At 36.0% G+C, this 13,553-nt stretch overlaps 4 protein-coding genes across 9 annotated transcripts in view; 3 read left to right on the top strand and 1 right to left on the bottom strand.

The window, feature by feature from the left end:
- LOC107631712 (cationic amino acid transporter 1) overlaps positions 1 to 2,405 on the top strand; it is a 4,777-nt gene extending 2,372 nt beyond the window's left edge. For both annotated transcript variants that reach the window (XM_016335241.2, XM_016335240.2), the window contains one exon: positions 806 to 2,405. In XM_016335241.2, coding sequence (XP_016190727.1) covers positions 806 to 2,199 — 1,394 coding nt within the window. In that variant the 3' untranslated portion in view covers positions 2,200 to 2,405. The remainder of the gene's footprint in view (positions 1 to 805) is intronic.
- LOC110269842 (homeobox protein 10-like) lies at positions 2,525 to 3,730 on the top strand. The gene is made up of 2 exons (XM_021117621.1): positions 2,525 to 3,030; positions 3,123 to 3,730. The coding sequence occupies exons 1-2, from the start codon at positions 2,911 to 2,913 to the stop codon at positions 3,405 to 3,407; spliced, it is 405 nt and encodes a 134-aa protein (XP_020973280.1). The 5' UTR covers positions 2,525 to 2,910; the 3' UTR covers positions 3,408 to 3,730.
- On the top strand, positions 4,122 to 8,491 carry LOC107631714 (BTB/POZ domain-containing protein At1g30440-like). 5 transcript variants are annotated; one of them, XM_021119814.1, is made up of 7 exons: positions 4,122 to 4,559; positions 5,085 to 5,234; positions 5,367 to 5,447; positions 5,548 to 5,796; positions 5,910 to 5,979; positions 6,290 to 7,504; positions 7,756 to 8,491. In XM_021119814.1, exons 4-7 carry the CDS (start codon positions 5,738 to 5,740, stop codon positions 8,302 to 8,304), a joined length of 1,893 nt encoding a protein of 630 aa, XP_020975473.1. In that variant the 5' UTR covers positions 4,122 to 4,559; positions 5,085 to 5,234; positions 5,367 to 5,447; positions 5,548 to 5,737; the 3' UTR covers positions 8,305 to 8,491. The 5 variants fall into 5 exon arrangements, with proteins under 5 accessions (XP_020975473.1, XP_020975471.1, XP_020975472.1 ...); XM_021119812.1 differs by having other exon boundaries at positions 4,122 to 4,402; positions 4,512 to 4,559; positions 5,085 to 5,796; XM_021119813.1 differs by having other exon boundaries at positions 5,367 to 5,796.
- Positions 9,792 to 13,129, bottom strand: LOC107631715 (protein LSD1). The gene is made up of 7 exons (XM_016335247.2): positions 12,633 to 13,129; positions 12,290 to 12,403; positions 11,823 to 11,936; positions 10,935 to 11,047; positions 10,551 to 10,631; positions 10,362 to 10,433; positions 9,792 to 10,255 (listed from the first exon to the last, which is right to left on the bottom strand). Exons 2-7 carry the CDS (start codon positions 12,399 to 12,401, stop codon positions 10,214 to 10,216), a joined length of 534 nt encoding a protein of 177 aa, XP_016190733.1. The 5' UTR covers positions 12,402 to 12,403; positions 12,633 to 13,129; the 3' UTR covers positions 9,792 to 10,213.

Genomic DNA, 13,553 nt, shown 5'->3' with positions numbered 1-13,553 from the left:
GTCTCACATTCATGTTTAATTAAAATTTTCTCATCATACGAAAAATCTCAGAACAAACCCCACACAATAAAGAGTCAACTTGCGTATAAAATTACTTTTTTTTTTTTTCAAAATTAAAAATGAGATTCAAATCTGGAATTTTTAAGTGAGGAGCTCATTGGCTTGCGTATGAAGTTTACTTATTTTAGCCAAAGAAAATAATAACATAATGGAAATGCAACTGTGACAGATAATGAAGACTTCAATAGTCAACTTACGTTGCGTATCCTTGTGGCCTCTTTATTTGCTAGCGTTGATTGTTCCTACATATATTAGCGTACCCCCTTCGTGTTGACTACATAACATAAAACAAAATAAAAGCGTACAATAATTCTTGGCTGAAATGAATAATTTTCATAAACTATTTCGAGTGATGCGTTTACTAATCTTGATACATGTGAAATGTAATATAAAAATATCTCAAGGATAAGTGAGAACATATATATTTTATTAGAAATTTGAATTTTTTTTATGCATGAGAAATTCAACTCTGATGTAAGCATAAAGTGGATACAATATAATAAGTAGTAACTGTTTGTGTTTTACATTCGAGAATATCATTATTTGTGTATAAATACATGTGTGATTTAATTTATTTTTAATATATATTTATATTTTAATATGTATTTTATATTGGTGGTTGACTTTGGTATCCCCGAAACATAATTTAATTTCTATTTTTTTTATATTTTTTTATTTACAGTTGCACCTGCAATCTAAATAGCAAGAATGAGTAATGTAACAAGTTTTTTTCTTTCTTTTTTAGGTGGATCATTTGCCTACTTAAGAGTAGAGCTAGGAGACTTTGTGGCCTTTATAGCAGCCGGAAACATCCTCCTTGAGTATGTAATAGGCGGCGCCGCGGTAGCGCGGTCATGGACATCATATTTTGCCACCCTGTGTAACAAAAAACCTGATGACTTCCGTATAATAGTCCACAAAATGAACCCAGATTATGGCCATCTTGACCCTATAGCCGTTGGAATCCTGATAATCATCACCATCCTTGCAGTGTACAGCACCAAAGGCTCTTCCATCTTCAACTACATCGCCTCACTCTTCCACATGGTCGTCATTGTCTTCATCATAATCGCCGGCCTCATCAATGCCAAAACTGAAAACTACAGTGACTTTGTTCCTTATGGTGTCCGTGGTGTGTTCAAAGCTTCAGCAGTTCTTTTCTTTGCATATGTAGGATTTGATGCAGTGTCAACCATGGCTGAAGAAACTAAGGACCCTGCCAAGGACATTCCCATTGGCCTTGTTGGCTCAATGGTGCTTACCACAACACTTTATTGCTTATTAGCCGTGACACTATGCCTTATGCAACCTTACAAAACAATTGACCCAGATGCACCGTTTTCGGTGGCTTTTTCTGTTGTTGGATGGGATTGGGCTAAGTACATTGTTGCATTGGGTGCATTGAAGGGAATGACCACAGTGTTATTGGTAAGTGCAGTTGGTCAAGCTCGTTACCTTACTCACATTGCACGTACTCACATGATGCCTCCTTGGTTTGCTCATGTTCATGAGAAAACAGGGACACCAGTGAATGCCACAGTAACAATGCTTGCAGCTACAGCTATTATTGCTTTCTTCACAAACCTTGGAATCCTCGCCAACCTTCTATCAATTTCTACCCTCTTTATATTCATGCTTGTGGCACTAGGGATTCTTGTGAGGAGATACTATTCAAGTGGGGTTACCACAAAACAGAACCAGATCAAGCTCATCGTGTGTCTTGTTATCATTCTTGGTTCTTCATGTGGAATTGCAGCTTACTGGGCTAGCAGTGATGGTTGGATCGGGTATGTCATAGCTGGACCATTGTGGCTTATAGGGACCGCAGGACTTTGGCTTGGTGTTCCACAGGCAAAGCAGCCAAAACTCTGGGGAGTGCCTTTGGTTCCATGGCTACCTTCTCTGTCCATTGCCATTAACATATTCCTTCTTGGCTCTATTGATAAGCAATCGTTTATAAGGTTTTTGGCTTGGACAGGGTTTCTCTTGGTATACTATGTTTTTGTGGGGTTGCATGCTTCTTATGACACTGCAAAACAGTTTGAAACCCAAAAGGGAACCAAGGAGGCTGAGGCACATTGGAACAAGGTTGAAGAGGGAGTGGATGGAAAAGTGTCTCATACACCATCCACTTCCTAGTTGAATGATTCTCAATGTGTTTATGAATTTGTAAGCTAAATTCTCTGTATGTGGCATAAAGATTTAGGTAGTCATCTTCTACTGCGCTCTGGCTTAAACCATTGTTTTTCCCTCTCAATAAAGGGGAAACAACTTCACCATGTGTAGTACCTTTATATTAGTTATGTTTGGATTTTATAAATTTCCATTCTATATTTACCCTTTAATCAAAGATTTTGGTAGATAAATTTTGAATTTTTTACTATGACAAACAAAATATAAATTATTATGAATTAATAAAAGTACTCATTAAAGAAGGAAACTAACGTTGTATCCATCAAAGATGGATTCCATTCGACAAAAGTAGCCAAATCCTAAATTTATGTTAACTTTTTAATAAAATTCCAAAATTACCCCCACCATTATCTTCAACCCCTCCTCTCTTCTTTCCCAAATCTCAAATACCTCCATTGCCTAAAAACCCTAATCTCAATACCTAAAAACCCCAAATGATCATTTTCCTAATCCTAATCTCAATACCCCTTTCAACAATTTTCAACCCTCTCTTTATTCAGCAATTTAACCTTTCTTCTTCTTCTTCTTCTATGGCTTCAATGAACTTGCTGGGTTTCTCTCTCTCCCCTCAAGAACAACACACTACTACTACTCATCATCATCAAACTCGTTTTGGGTTATTCAATCCCACTGCACAAGATGATGTAACTGCTGCTGATGATGGAAACTGCTTCGATCTCACTCCTTCCACTCATGTCGCTACTACTCTCAACCTCCCTCCTTTTCCCATCTATCAAGAACCCTTCAACAATCATCATCACCTTTCTACTCATCAAGGTTTAATAATTTCTTTTCTCTTTTAATTTCTTTATTATTATTACAAATTATTCTTTTTTTTTTAATTTTTCTTTATCATCATAAATTGGAAGGAAAATAACTACATCAACCAAAACCTGCTATTGAAAACTTCATGCAACAACAATAACAATGTCGACGACAACCACACCACCACCATCACCAACAACCCAAGCTCGAGAACTTCCTCGGTGGACACTCCTTCGCCGATCATCATCATTATTACAGTGCCAACTCATCGAGAGACTACCTCTTCCAAAATTGCTCTCAGCCGGAAGTTACAGCAGGAGGAGGAGAAGGCTCCGCCGGCGGCAGTGGTGGAAGCACAAACTCAATACACCATCAACACGTGTTGGTGAAGGAGGTGGTAAAATTGATGAAAAGAATAAAGAGAGGGTTGAAATTTGTTGAAAGGGGTATTGAGATTAGGGTTAGGAAAATAATAATTTGGGGTTTTTAGGTATTGAGATTAGGGTTTTTAGGCAATGGAGATATTTGAGATTTGGGAAAGAAGAGAGGAGGGGTTGAAGATAATGGTGGGGATAATTCTAGAATTTTATTAAAAAATCAACATAAATTTAAGATTTGGCTACTTTTGTCGTACGGAATCTATCTTTGATGGATACAACGTTAGTTTCCTTCTTTAATGGATACTTTTGTCAGCATTCGTAAAGTTCATAGATACAAATGGTTGTTTTTCCTATATTAGCACATAAATAATCATTTAAAATAACAAATTTTATTAAATAATTATATAAAATATTATAGCCAATGAGCTATAATTCAAATAGTATAGTTTTTCAAGTCACCAAAAAAAAATAGTATAGTTTTTCTATACTCATTTAGAGGTAGTGGATTTGAGTCTTCTTGTCTTTAATAAAAAAAATTATATAAAATATTGTATATAGTCAGTATATTATAATTCAACTCAAATAATTATTATGCAAATACTATTTGGATTTTGGACAGAATTTCAATAAAACAAAACATTGGGCCTAAGTGCAGTTTTATTAGGCTCCGATTCAACGCAAACATAAGTATTTGGTTAAATTGCACACTATTGGGCTTAGAATGGACTAATTGGGCTTTCACTACCATTACATTCTTCGCTTTTTTCTTTTTTTTTTTTCCGGCTAATGCACGGTCGCGATGCCGTTACCACCGTGGCGGCGGAGGAAACCGCCGCCTACAGCCGGCGCCGAAGAAGCCTCCGAACGCCGCCTTCGCATTCTAAAACCCTAACGTGTCCCTTTGTACGGTTCCGACGTTCCTGCATGGTCGTCACAGAACGCGCTTGGCTTCCTTCCCCGGCATTTGCTCCAATCCAAGACCTCTGGAGCTGAGGAAGCCATCGGTTTTTCTTACTTAATATCTACACTACTTCCCGTTACATGGTTTTGGAAAATCGATAATGCATTACAAGTTAATTTGCCTAACTTCTTCTCCATCATGCTTTCTTTCAGGCAGGAACTGATATAACAGACTTAATAGCTCTTGAGATGTCGAAGCAGGTGAATTAGCTAATTATTGTTTTTCATTTTTTGTGACAATTGGCAATGTTCTTCCATTTTCATGGACTAATGTTTGTGAATTTATGATTTAAATTTATATATCAACTTTGGATTTGGATTTAGATTTAGGCGAAAGCTAGCGCATTATGTGAATGCATCGAACACACACATTCTTTTCCACTAATGAGCCAATTATCTTTTTATCTTTGGAACGATTTCATTCATTTAACCCCAAATATACATAAATTATTATCCACTGATGTCAGTACTGGTCCCCTCCATTAAATGACCTAATCCTGTTCTTTTTCCTAATCCCAAGACAGAATTGCTATTATAATAATTTCAACGATCATCCTAATTTTATTATCTTTGCCCCCATATGGCCTGGTTGGTAAAGCTAACCCACTAGCTAAGCTGTTACAAAGAACCTGACACCAGCATTAAACTGAAATTCTCCTTAATAAATACAAAACGGTTCTTGTATATAATTTTTTAAGTCTAATTGAGTTAGTGCTTGATTTACAGATTCTAAGTTCGAGGAATGCAATGAGTGTCTTTGAAGCCAAAGGACCCCACAGATGCTTCGTTAATCAAATAAAAAATTACCCTATATCACATCCAAAGAAAGTGCAGTTTTGCCAGAGACAATTACTTAAATGCATCTTTCTTAAACGGGTATAAGTAATCATGGCTCCCTGAGTCCCTGGGTTATTACTTAACTCTGTTTATGCTTTTTCTTTTTACATAAACAATCATGATTTCTTTCTCGTAACAGAGATATTTGGTACTAATTTATTTCCTTTGCAGAAGACTTATTCTTTATGTGCAGTAGGTAGCTGTTTGATAAGGTGGTTTTGGGGATTTAGTATTTGTATTTTTGACAAGCTGGTAAGAGCACCATTGTAGGATTTTCATCTATCCGCTGGTGGTTTTGTCTCTGTTGGGTTGCAGAGAACTGACATGAATGTTTTGCTACTCTACTTTTGAGGTTGTGGGAGACAAAGTTTCACAGACCTTCTGGTGTCAGATATCTTGCTTCGATGCTTGTCATATAATTGAACAATAGGCCTTTATTTGGCGCTGCTTAATAAAAAGATTTAAGTATAAGGTGTGATCTATTTTGGACACTGGTTATTGAGTTCTTCTTTTGTAGCTTTGAGCCTTTGAGCGAATACTCAATGGCTTGCATGAAGTTGGGTTCCAGAGCTGATGTATTCCAACGTCAAGGCCAGGCCTGGTATTTAATCTCTTTCCTTATGCATCATAAAATTCTAACGTTGATATTGCTTTCACTTCATTGATAATAAGGCGCTTGTATAATGTCTAACCTCTCGTTGATATGTAACACAGGTTCTGCAGAACGGGGCTACCAAGTGATATAGTTGTTGAAGTTGGTGACATATCCTTCCATCTTCACAAGGTATCTCATATTTATTATATTAATTTAGTTATAACTTCTTGTTGATGATATCCATGGGGATAGTGTATTGTTCTAGTTTCTTGAATGTATAATTAATTTTTTCTAAAGTCTGGTTTTTCTTGAAGACTCACTGAAGCTTACGCGAGTACAGACAAACAAAAACAGATTTTATGCAACTAAATTTGAAGTCCTTGTCTGTTTACAATAAGTACAAAATAGTAAATACGTGATGCTGCTACAACTGGAATCTTGTTCTACATATAATATACCAAGTCCTAACTCAGTTTTCCTTCAATTATCATCAATGCAGTTCCCTTTACTCTCTAGAAGTGGTGTTTTGGCAAGACTGATAGCTGAAGCTCCGAAAGAAAGGGAAGATTGTGTCATAGAACTTCCTGACATTCCAGGTGGATCCAAAACATTTGAACTGGTAGCAAAATTCTGCTACAATGTGAAATTCGAGCTTACTGCCTCAAACATTGTACACCTCCGGTGTGCTGCTGAGCATCTTCAAATGACTGAGGAATATGGTGATGCCAATCTTATTTCACAAACGGAAACCTTTCTTAACCAAGTAGTCCTCAGAAGTTGGAAAGATACACTTAAGGCACTTCAAACCTGTGATGGGGACGTTTTACCATATGCTGAAGAGCTTCACATTGTGAAAAGTTGCATTGAGTCACTCTCAGGAAAAGCGTCATCTTCTGGTCCAAACCTCTTTGGGTGGCCAATAGTGGAGCAGGGTTTGTGGTCAATGCAGAGCCCTGGCGGTAGTGTTTTGTGGAATGGAATAAGTATTGGTGCAAAACCAAACATCTCAAGTTCAGATTGGTGGTATGGAGATTTAACAACTCTGAGTTTACCTCTTTATATGAGGCTTATAGCAGTAATGGAATCTCACGGCATTAGCCACAAGATCATTGCTGGTTCTCTTGTTGTCTATGCAGAAAAGTTTCTGCCAGGTTTCAATCGTCACAAGGTATCTGATGAGTCTAGTAACCATTTGACACCATTATCTGAAGAAGAGCAGAAGATTTTGCTGGAAGATATTGATAAGTTACTTCCATTGCAAAGAGGTCTTGTTCCAACCAAATTCTTGCTTGGTCTACTTCGCCTTGCCATGATACTCCAGCTTAGCCCCTCTTGCAAATCAAGTTTGGAGAAGAGGATCGGGATGCAGCTTGATGAGGCTACTGCAGAAGATCTCTTGATGCCCAATTTCACATGTTCAGATGAGACACTTTACAATGTTGACTGTGTGCAAAGAGTACTTGAACACTTCCTTGCCATGGATCAGGTGGCAGGTGGTGCTTCTCCGTGTTCGACTGACAGCAGCCATTTGATTGGCTCACCATCACAAACACCAATCACCATGGTAGCCAAGCTGATTGATGGTTACCTCGTAGAGATTGCCCCGGACGTCAACCTGAAACTTCCCAAGTTCCAAGCCCTTGCTGCAGCAGTTCCAGAGTTTGCCAGGCCTTTGGATGATGGTCTATACCGCGCTATAGACATGTATTTGAAGGTAATAACTTAATTGTATATATACCATGAATAATAACTTAAATTTGCATACTCCTAAAGAGTATTTAACTTGTACTATAGGAACACTTATAGCCGCTCGTTCTCATACTTTATATAATTTTTAAACATTATATACGAGTATGAGTAGCTATGAATCTTCCTGGAACATGCAAAATGGTGCTGTTTTGAATCCAACTGGTAAAACACCTGTATACTGGACTGACTTAATGTTGATACCATTAAAAAATGCAGAATCACCCATGGTTGACAGAATCTGAGAGAGAGCAATTATGCAGGGTGATGGATTGTCAGAAGCTGTCGTTAGAAGCATGCACACATGCTGCACAGAATGAGAGGCTACCCTTGAGAGTTATAGTTCAAGTCCTGTTCTTTGAGCAACTCCAACTTAGGACTTCAATTGTTGGTTGCTTCATGGTTTCAGATAATCTTGAAGGGTCCAGATACTTACTAAGAAGTGGGGCAACAGCTGCAAGGGAAAATCAGATTCTAAAAGTGGGAATGGACAGCATGAGGATGAGGGTGTGTGAGCTTGAGAAGGAATGTTCAAACATGAGGAAGGAGATTGAGAAATTGAGTGGCGTAAAGAATTCTACTTCTAGCACTAGCTCTTGGGGAAATATGCCAATGTTGCTTGGGTTTAAGATGTGTAGTGCCAATGAAGGATCGGTTAGAAAACAAAAAATTGGAGAGAGTAAAGTTAAGACATTGAAGAACAGATACGGTAAACATAAGAATTCTTCTCATGGTGATAAGGCATCCATCTCTTCAGCTCTTTCATAGTGTAACCTTTCCATTTGCTAAAAAGTGGAATCTCCATTTGTATATATGGTATCCTGTGTAATGTGATTTCCACTGCCTGTGCAGATATAATGTTTATACGCATCTTGCTAGCAAGTATGAACCGAACACATTCCGCCCCCTAAAAAGAAAATTTTCCTTTTGAATCTTTGCCCAAGTTTTGACATAATTGTTGGTTCACTTAATTTCTTCAGTCATACAAACGTTTTTGTAACTAAGTCCAACAAAAAAAAAATGTGTGCATGCATTACCGCCTTTTTTTTTTCTGTACTTTTTCATCACATAAATTTTTGTTGGAGAGCACAGAAATTTATTGACATAACACAAAAATGTTTGCATATAGCACAAATTTAATAATTTATTGATATAGCATAAAATATTTGCACATAGTACATAAAATTTTTATGCGAATATATTTTTAGTTGCGTAAATCAATTGTTGTCTTTCAAAAATTTATGTGCATAAAAAAATTCTGTTGTATTTGTACACCAAAATTTCTACACTATATGTATTTTGTTGGTTGGGTCTCAATGTTTTAGAAATTTAGCTCTTCAAAAATTTGTACCGCGCACCAAAATTTGTGATGTGCACCAAATTTTTTATGTTGTGCGTATTTTGTTGGTTGAGTGCCAAAATTCTAGGCATGTGGTCTTTTAAAAATTTATGTTGTGTTTGTGTTATAGTTTTGTGAACATATATAAGAAAAGAAGATGACGATGACAATGGTAATAATGAAAGAGGATGGAAAGGAAAAATAAAGAGAAGAAATCAAACAAGAAAAGAAGACGACGTCATTGAAGAAGTGCGTAGAAGAAGCTCGAAGTAGTTGTTGAAGACGACGACGACGACCACGTTTAAAAAAGAAATGCACGTATCTGACTTGGTTGGGACTTAGTCGGTAAAATTACTTGGCCGTGTAACTTTATTGTAATTTTTTACCCCAAGTTTTAATCAAACCCGGGTTTACAGATTAGATTCTTGTTTCAAAGCAAAATTGGAATATTCACATTCCAATTGCTTGATATGTACAAATTTTTAGATTTTGATTCTCTAAATTTTGAATTTAACTTTAGAGGGTAAAATATGATCTATCACTATTTATTTTATAGATGAAACCAAGAGAATACATGAGAGAGAAAACATTCAATGGTGAGAAATCTTACTTTATTCTCTAAAGTGTAAATCTAAATCTAAAATTTAGAGGATCCAAATTCCAAATTTTTAACCCAAGGCAACCAAATTGCTAACAAAGAAAGTGAGTATCAATATTAGAAAAAGTGCATCTTTGTTACTTCAATATGCTTAAGAGAAATTTTATATCCTTTCTGAGATACGTTTTTGCTACTTTTTCCCTTTAACCTTTTCATTTAAGATACTTTTTGGTTCTGGAGTAGCATTAATGCATGATATTCACTGCAGCACCATTATTGGTATTATCCCAGACATTTCAAATGATTGGTAAAAATCTATCACATAAGCCACCTCATCATCAGTGGGTACATCATATCAAATAAATCTCAACAAATTGTTCTTAACATGTCATCATGAAAAGCACAAGCTTCACAATCCATGAAATAAATATAAGAAAAAAGACCAAAAAGAGCATATGCTAGTCCAGGACTTGTAAGTCAAGAGATAGAATCTGAATGAACCAATAGATTTGGCAATTACACACATATTAATGCCCCTTTACACGACTTGTCCTCCTCAATTCATATACATGCATATATGATATGATACCCTCCAACTCTGGCATTGGACAAAAGATTCATTTCAATTGAAATCATTGCAGGCTGCAACATCATTATACACAAGAAAAAGAAGAAAAAACATCTTCCTATGACAGCACTGTGATAATTTGTTGTACACTATGCTTCTAAATCTTATTCCATTATTTTTTATCTGTTGTAACCCCAACAACAACATTGCTAACCTGCAACATGTCAAATTTCATGTCAGTCAGTCTTGCTGGCTGAAGTTACCAAAAAAAACATATACAAATGAACAAAAAAAAGAAACTGAAAATAGATGACAATTACCAATTTTCCATTTGAATCAACAGTCATGGGATTCTCTATCACAACGGTTTGGGTCTGAGATTGGGGCATCGACTGCAGGAAGTGAAATAGAATCATATACATATTCATGATACCACAATAGAAAATCATCAATTCACCATAACGTTTCATAATCACTATATTTCTATATATTTAAATTTAAAAACATACTGTTGAAGTAGAGGGTACTGTCCCATAGTTGGTTGTTCCATTAGGTCTATGGACTGGGATTGGAAGCCTTCCATTGTTCATCTATAAAAAGATAGGGATGTTACACAAATTGTAGTTACCCTACTCCGTATGAGTGGGTTTTAAAATTCCATTTTGAGATCCAATCAATTACTGTGAGAAAAAATTAGTGGCATGCATATCAAAGAAACCAATTATTTAAAAGAAGAAAATTAAAATGATTTCAGGAATTTATCAAATTTTACATTTAAATGAAGCAACAATAATGGAAAATGAACTTGAATTTTATTTTTTTGGCATATTGAAGCATTGATGAGAATATATAATCAATCCACATATTAACTAACGCTTTAAATGTATACTTACATTGACATTAGTAACATATTGGCAAAGTGCACATTTGACAGAAGGAGCTCCGTAAGGATACATGAGTGTTGTCCGGCAGTTCCCACAATGGACATGGGCGACTTGACTGGGTGCTTTTTAATGCAAACAACAAGATCAAAAGCAGTCAGTCAGTAAACAACAAACAACCTTCAACCAGATAAAAAGCATAGGTTATTACATAAGGTACGCGAAACACAACCAAATGAACCAACACCTCAAAAACAGGCAACATCTTGTAGCATAAGCATTAAGCATGGCTTTGTGCACATAAGGCCCTCATCACTGATCTCTAGATATAGAATGAATATAGTTCCAGATTGTTGGCTACAAACTGATCATGAAAGTGTATTTTTTTAACAAAGGAATGTCAACACCAAGTGGTTGGATATAAATGACATTACAATTGCCTAAGAGTTGTCATAACATAGTCATGATTCTATATCTTCATGATTTAATATTATTGTTCTCCATATTGTAAACAAAAGATGTGAAGCAAGGATAAACATAAAGGATCAAAATAGTCATTTATCCAGTATGATATTTTACCAGAATGAAGACTGTTTCAAAAGTCAAAAGCAATGGCTTCTGCTGGGATGGGAAGGATTTTCTCTCATATCATCACATTTTTATGATTTGCTAGGGGGAAAGAATCACAAAATGAAGTATCATCAACAGACTGCAGGTGAGAAACATCCATACCCTCAGGTCCAAGAACTAAGCTTTAGGTTTTAACTTTTAATCAACCCCTTTTTACTATCTCTTACGGACATACACTCATTTCATTTTCTTAGACCAATTGAAGCACTTAGTAGTCAGCACATAGACAAATAAGCTTCACACAACCGAAAATAAACAAGTATACAGTACCTGGTGGTGCAAGGTTTACAGTTTGACAGCAGGAACATCTCACGCTTGTAGCTCCACGTGTGTACATTAGCAGTGTCCTACATCCCCCGCAAACAAGTTGAGACATCTCCATTCCTGCAGAGGTATAAGAGAAAGGTCCTCAATAAAAGCATCAATTCAGACTCTGGCTACATTTAAGTATTTAATCCAGCAGGCCAAAGTTATCAAACTCGAGAATTCACCTAACTCGCAAAGCCTGGGTAGACTTTAAAATGTAAAATTCAACCCATAAAACCAAAACTAGTAAGTGTTGTTGAGTTAATTCAGGAGTTTGATAACCTTGCCGCAGGCTGCATAGTCCATTTCTAGTTTAATCTTGTCTATACAGAGAATAATGTTGCATATAATGAACGAAGATTGCAGGATAATACACAAATTATCAAGCCCACAAAATTCTCCAATCAAGAAATTTGAAGGACACAGCTTACCAGGTGGAGGAACAGAGGTAATTGTGTTGCACAATGCACAACACACATTGGTTGCCCCTCTAGGATAAAGCAAAATGCTCCTACACCCATTACACACAAGTTGGCTCTGCATAGCTGCCAAACAAAAAAGAGGAAAAGATCAATTCACCAAGATTCTCAAACAAAATAAATCTATGTAGTGCCACATACAATCGTGATTAATAATCTAATCTCAATTAAAAGTTCACTTCTGTACAAAACATCTAATTCTTTATGAATTTGAAATGGCAACCACACCCAGAAACCCCAAAATTAAGACAACGAAAAACACAAAACGGTAAAATAAATGATCTGACAATAATACCTGCGAATGACCCTGCTTCAATAATCCCGAAACCAAGTCAACGGAAAAAAAAAAAACTTTCTGAGAAACAAAGATGGAAGAAAGGGGAAAAACCGATGGGGGCAACAAGAAGATGCGAAATTGAAGAAAGAATCTGGGGAAGAATCGAAACGGTGGCTCGATGAATGAAAAGGGGCCACGAAGGCGGTGGTTTGGCGATAAACTTGATTTTATTTTGGTTAATTGAGGGATTGGAATTGGGAATAGATTGGATTGAAGGAAGGACGAGAAGAGGAAGAAAAAAGGGGGAAAAGGGGGGGGAAAAGTAAACCCAACCAAACACGCCCTTTTTCTCTCTCTTTCTCTTTCTCTTTCACTTTCTCTTTCTCTCAGCCTAAGCTTCCTCTGTGATTCTGTGTTGTTTGTTTTGTTGTGTGCTACTTCGCATATTTTCCCATGAAATTCAATTTCTTCATCCCTTCCGAAAAACACAGATTTTGAAATTTCGATGACCTTTACTTTTGGTCCACTTTTTGAGGTTTTATTATCGTTTTATTATTTACTTAGTCAAAATTACAAAACCCCATTTAATGGATGGATAGTTAAAGTTTTATTTTTTTTATTGGTAAAAACTCAGTTTTGTCGTAAGAATTTTTTTTTTATCAAAGATAAGAGACTCCAACCCACAATTTCTTAGATGAATATAAAAAGATTATACTATTTAAACTATAATTTATTGGTCTTTTCGTAAAAAACTTAATTATTAAGAGTTGGTGTGAAATGATAATTTGACGTATTTATTTAAATACAAATAATAAAACATTAAATATTTTTTAAATCAAGCTAACCAAATTAAATTTGCATGCTTTTTTTTTCTTGATTTTCTTCTTTTTCTTTTTCTGATGCTATTTTTACCATCATCTCCATTATTATTATATTTTC

The sequence above is a fragment of the Arachis ipaensis genome, chromosome B03, assembly GCF_000816755.2.
Source record: "Arachis ipaensis cultivar K30076 chromosome B03, Araip1.1, whole genome shotgun sequence".
NCBI lineage: Eukaryota > Viridiplantae > Streptophyta > Magnoliopsida > Fabales > Fabaceae > Arachis > Arachis ipaensis.
This window is presented reverse-complemented; position numbering and strand designations above follow the sequence as displayed.

Coding starts and splice junctions, on each gene's coding strand:
- LOC110269842 (XM_021117621.1), top strand. CDS start 2,911: ATGATGGAAACTGCTTCGATCTCACTCCTTCCACTCATGTCGCTACTA. Junction 3,031..3,122: donor TCACCTTTCTACTCATCAAG/GTTTAATAATTT, acceptor ATAAATTGGAAG/GAAAATAACTACATCAACCA.
- LOC107631714 (XM_021119812.1), top strand. CDS start 5,738: ATGGCTTGCATGAAGTTGGGTTCCAGAGCTGATGTATTCCAACGTCAA. Junction 5,797..5,909: donor CAACGTCAAGGCCAGGCCTG/GTATTTAATCTC, acceptor TATGTAACACAG/GTTCTGCAGAACGGGGCTAC. Junction 7,505..7,755: donor CTATAGACATGTATTTGAAG/GTAATAACTTAA, acceptor TAAAAAATGCAG/AATCACCCATGGTTGACAGA.
- LOC107631715 (XM_016335247.2), bottom strand. CDS start 12,401: ATGCAGAGCCAACTTGTGTGTAATGGGTGTAGGAGCATTTTGCTTTAT. Junction 11,048..11,822: donor TGTAAACCTTGCACCACCAG/GTACTGTATACT, acceptor TGCATTAAAAAG/CACCCAGTCAAGTCGCCCAT. Junction 10,256..10,361: donor TTGATTCAAATGGAAAATTG/GTAATTGTCATC, acceptor GACATGTTGCAG/GTTAGCAATGTTGTTGTTGG.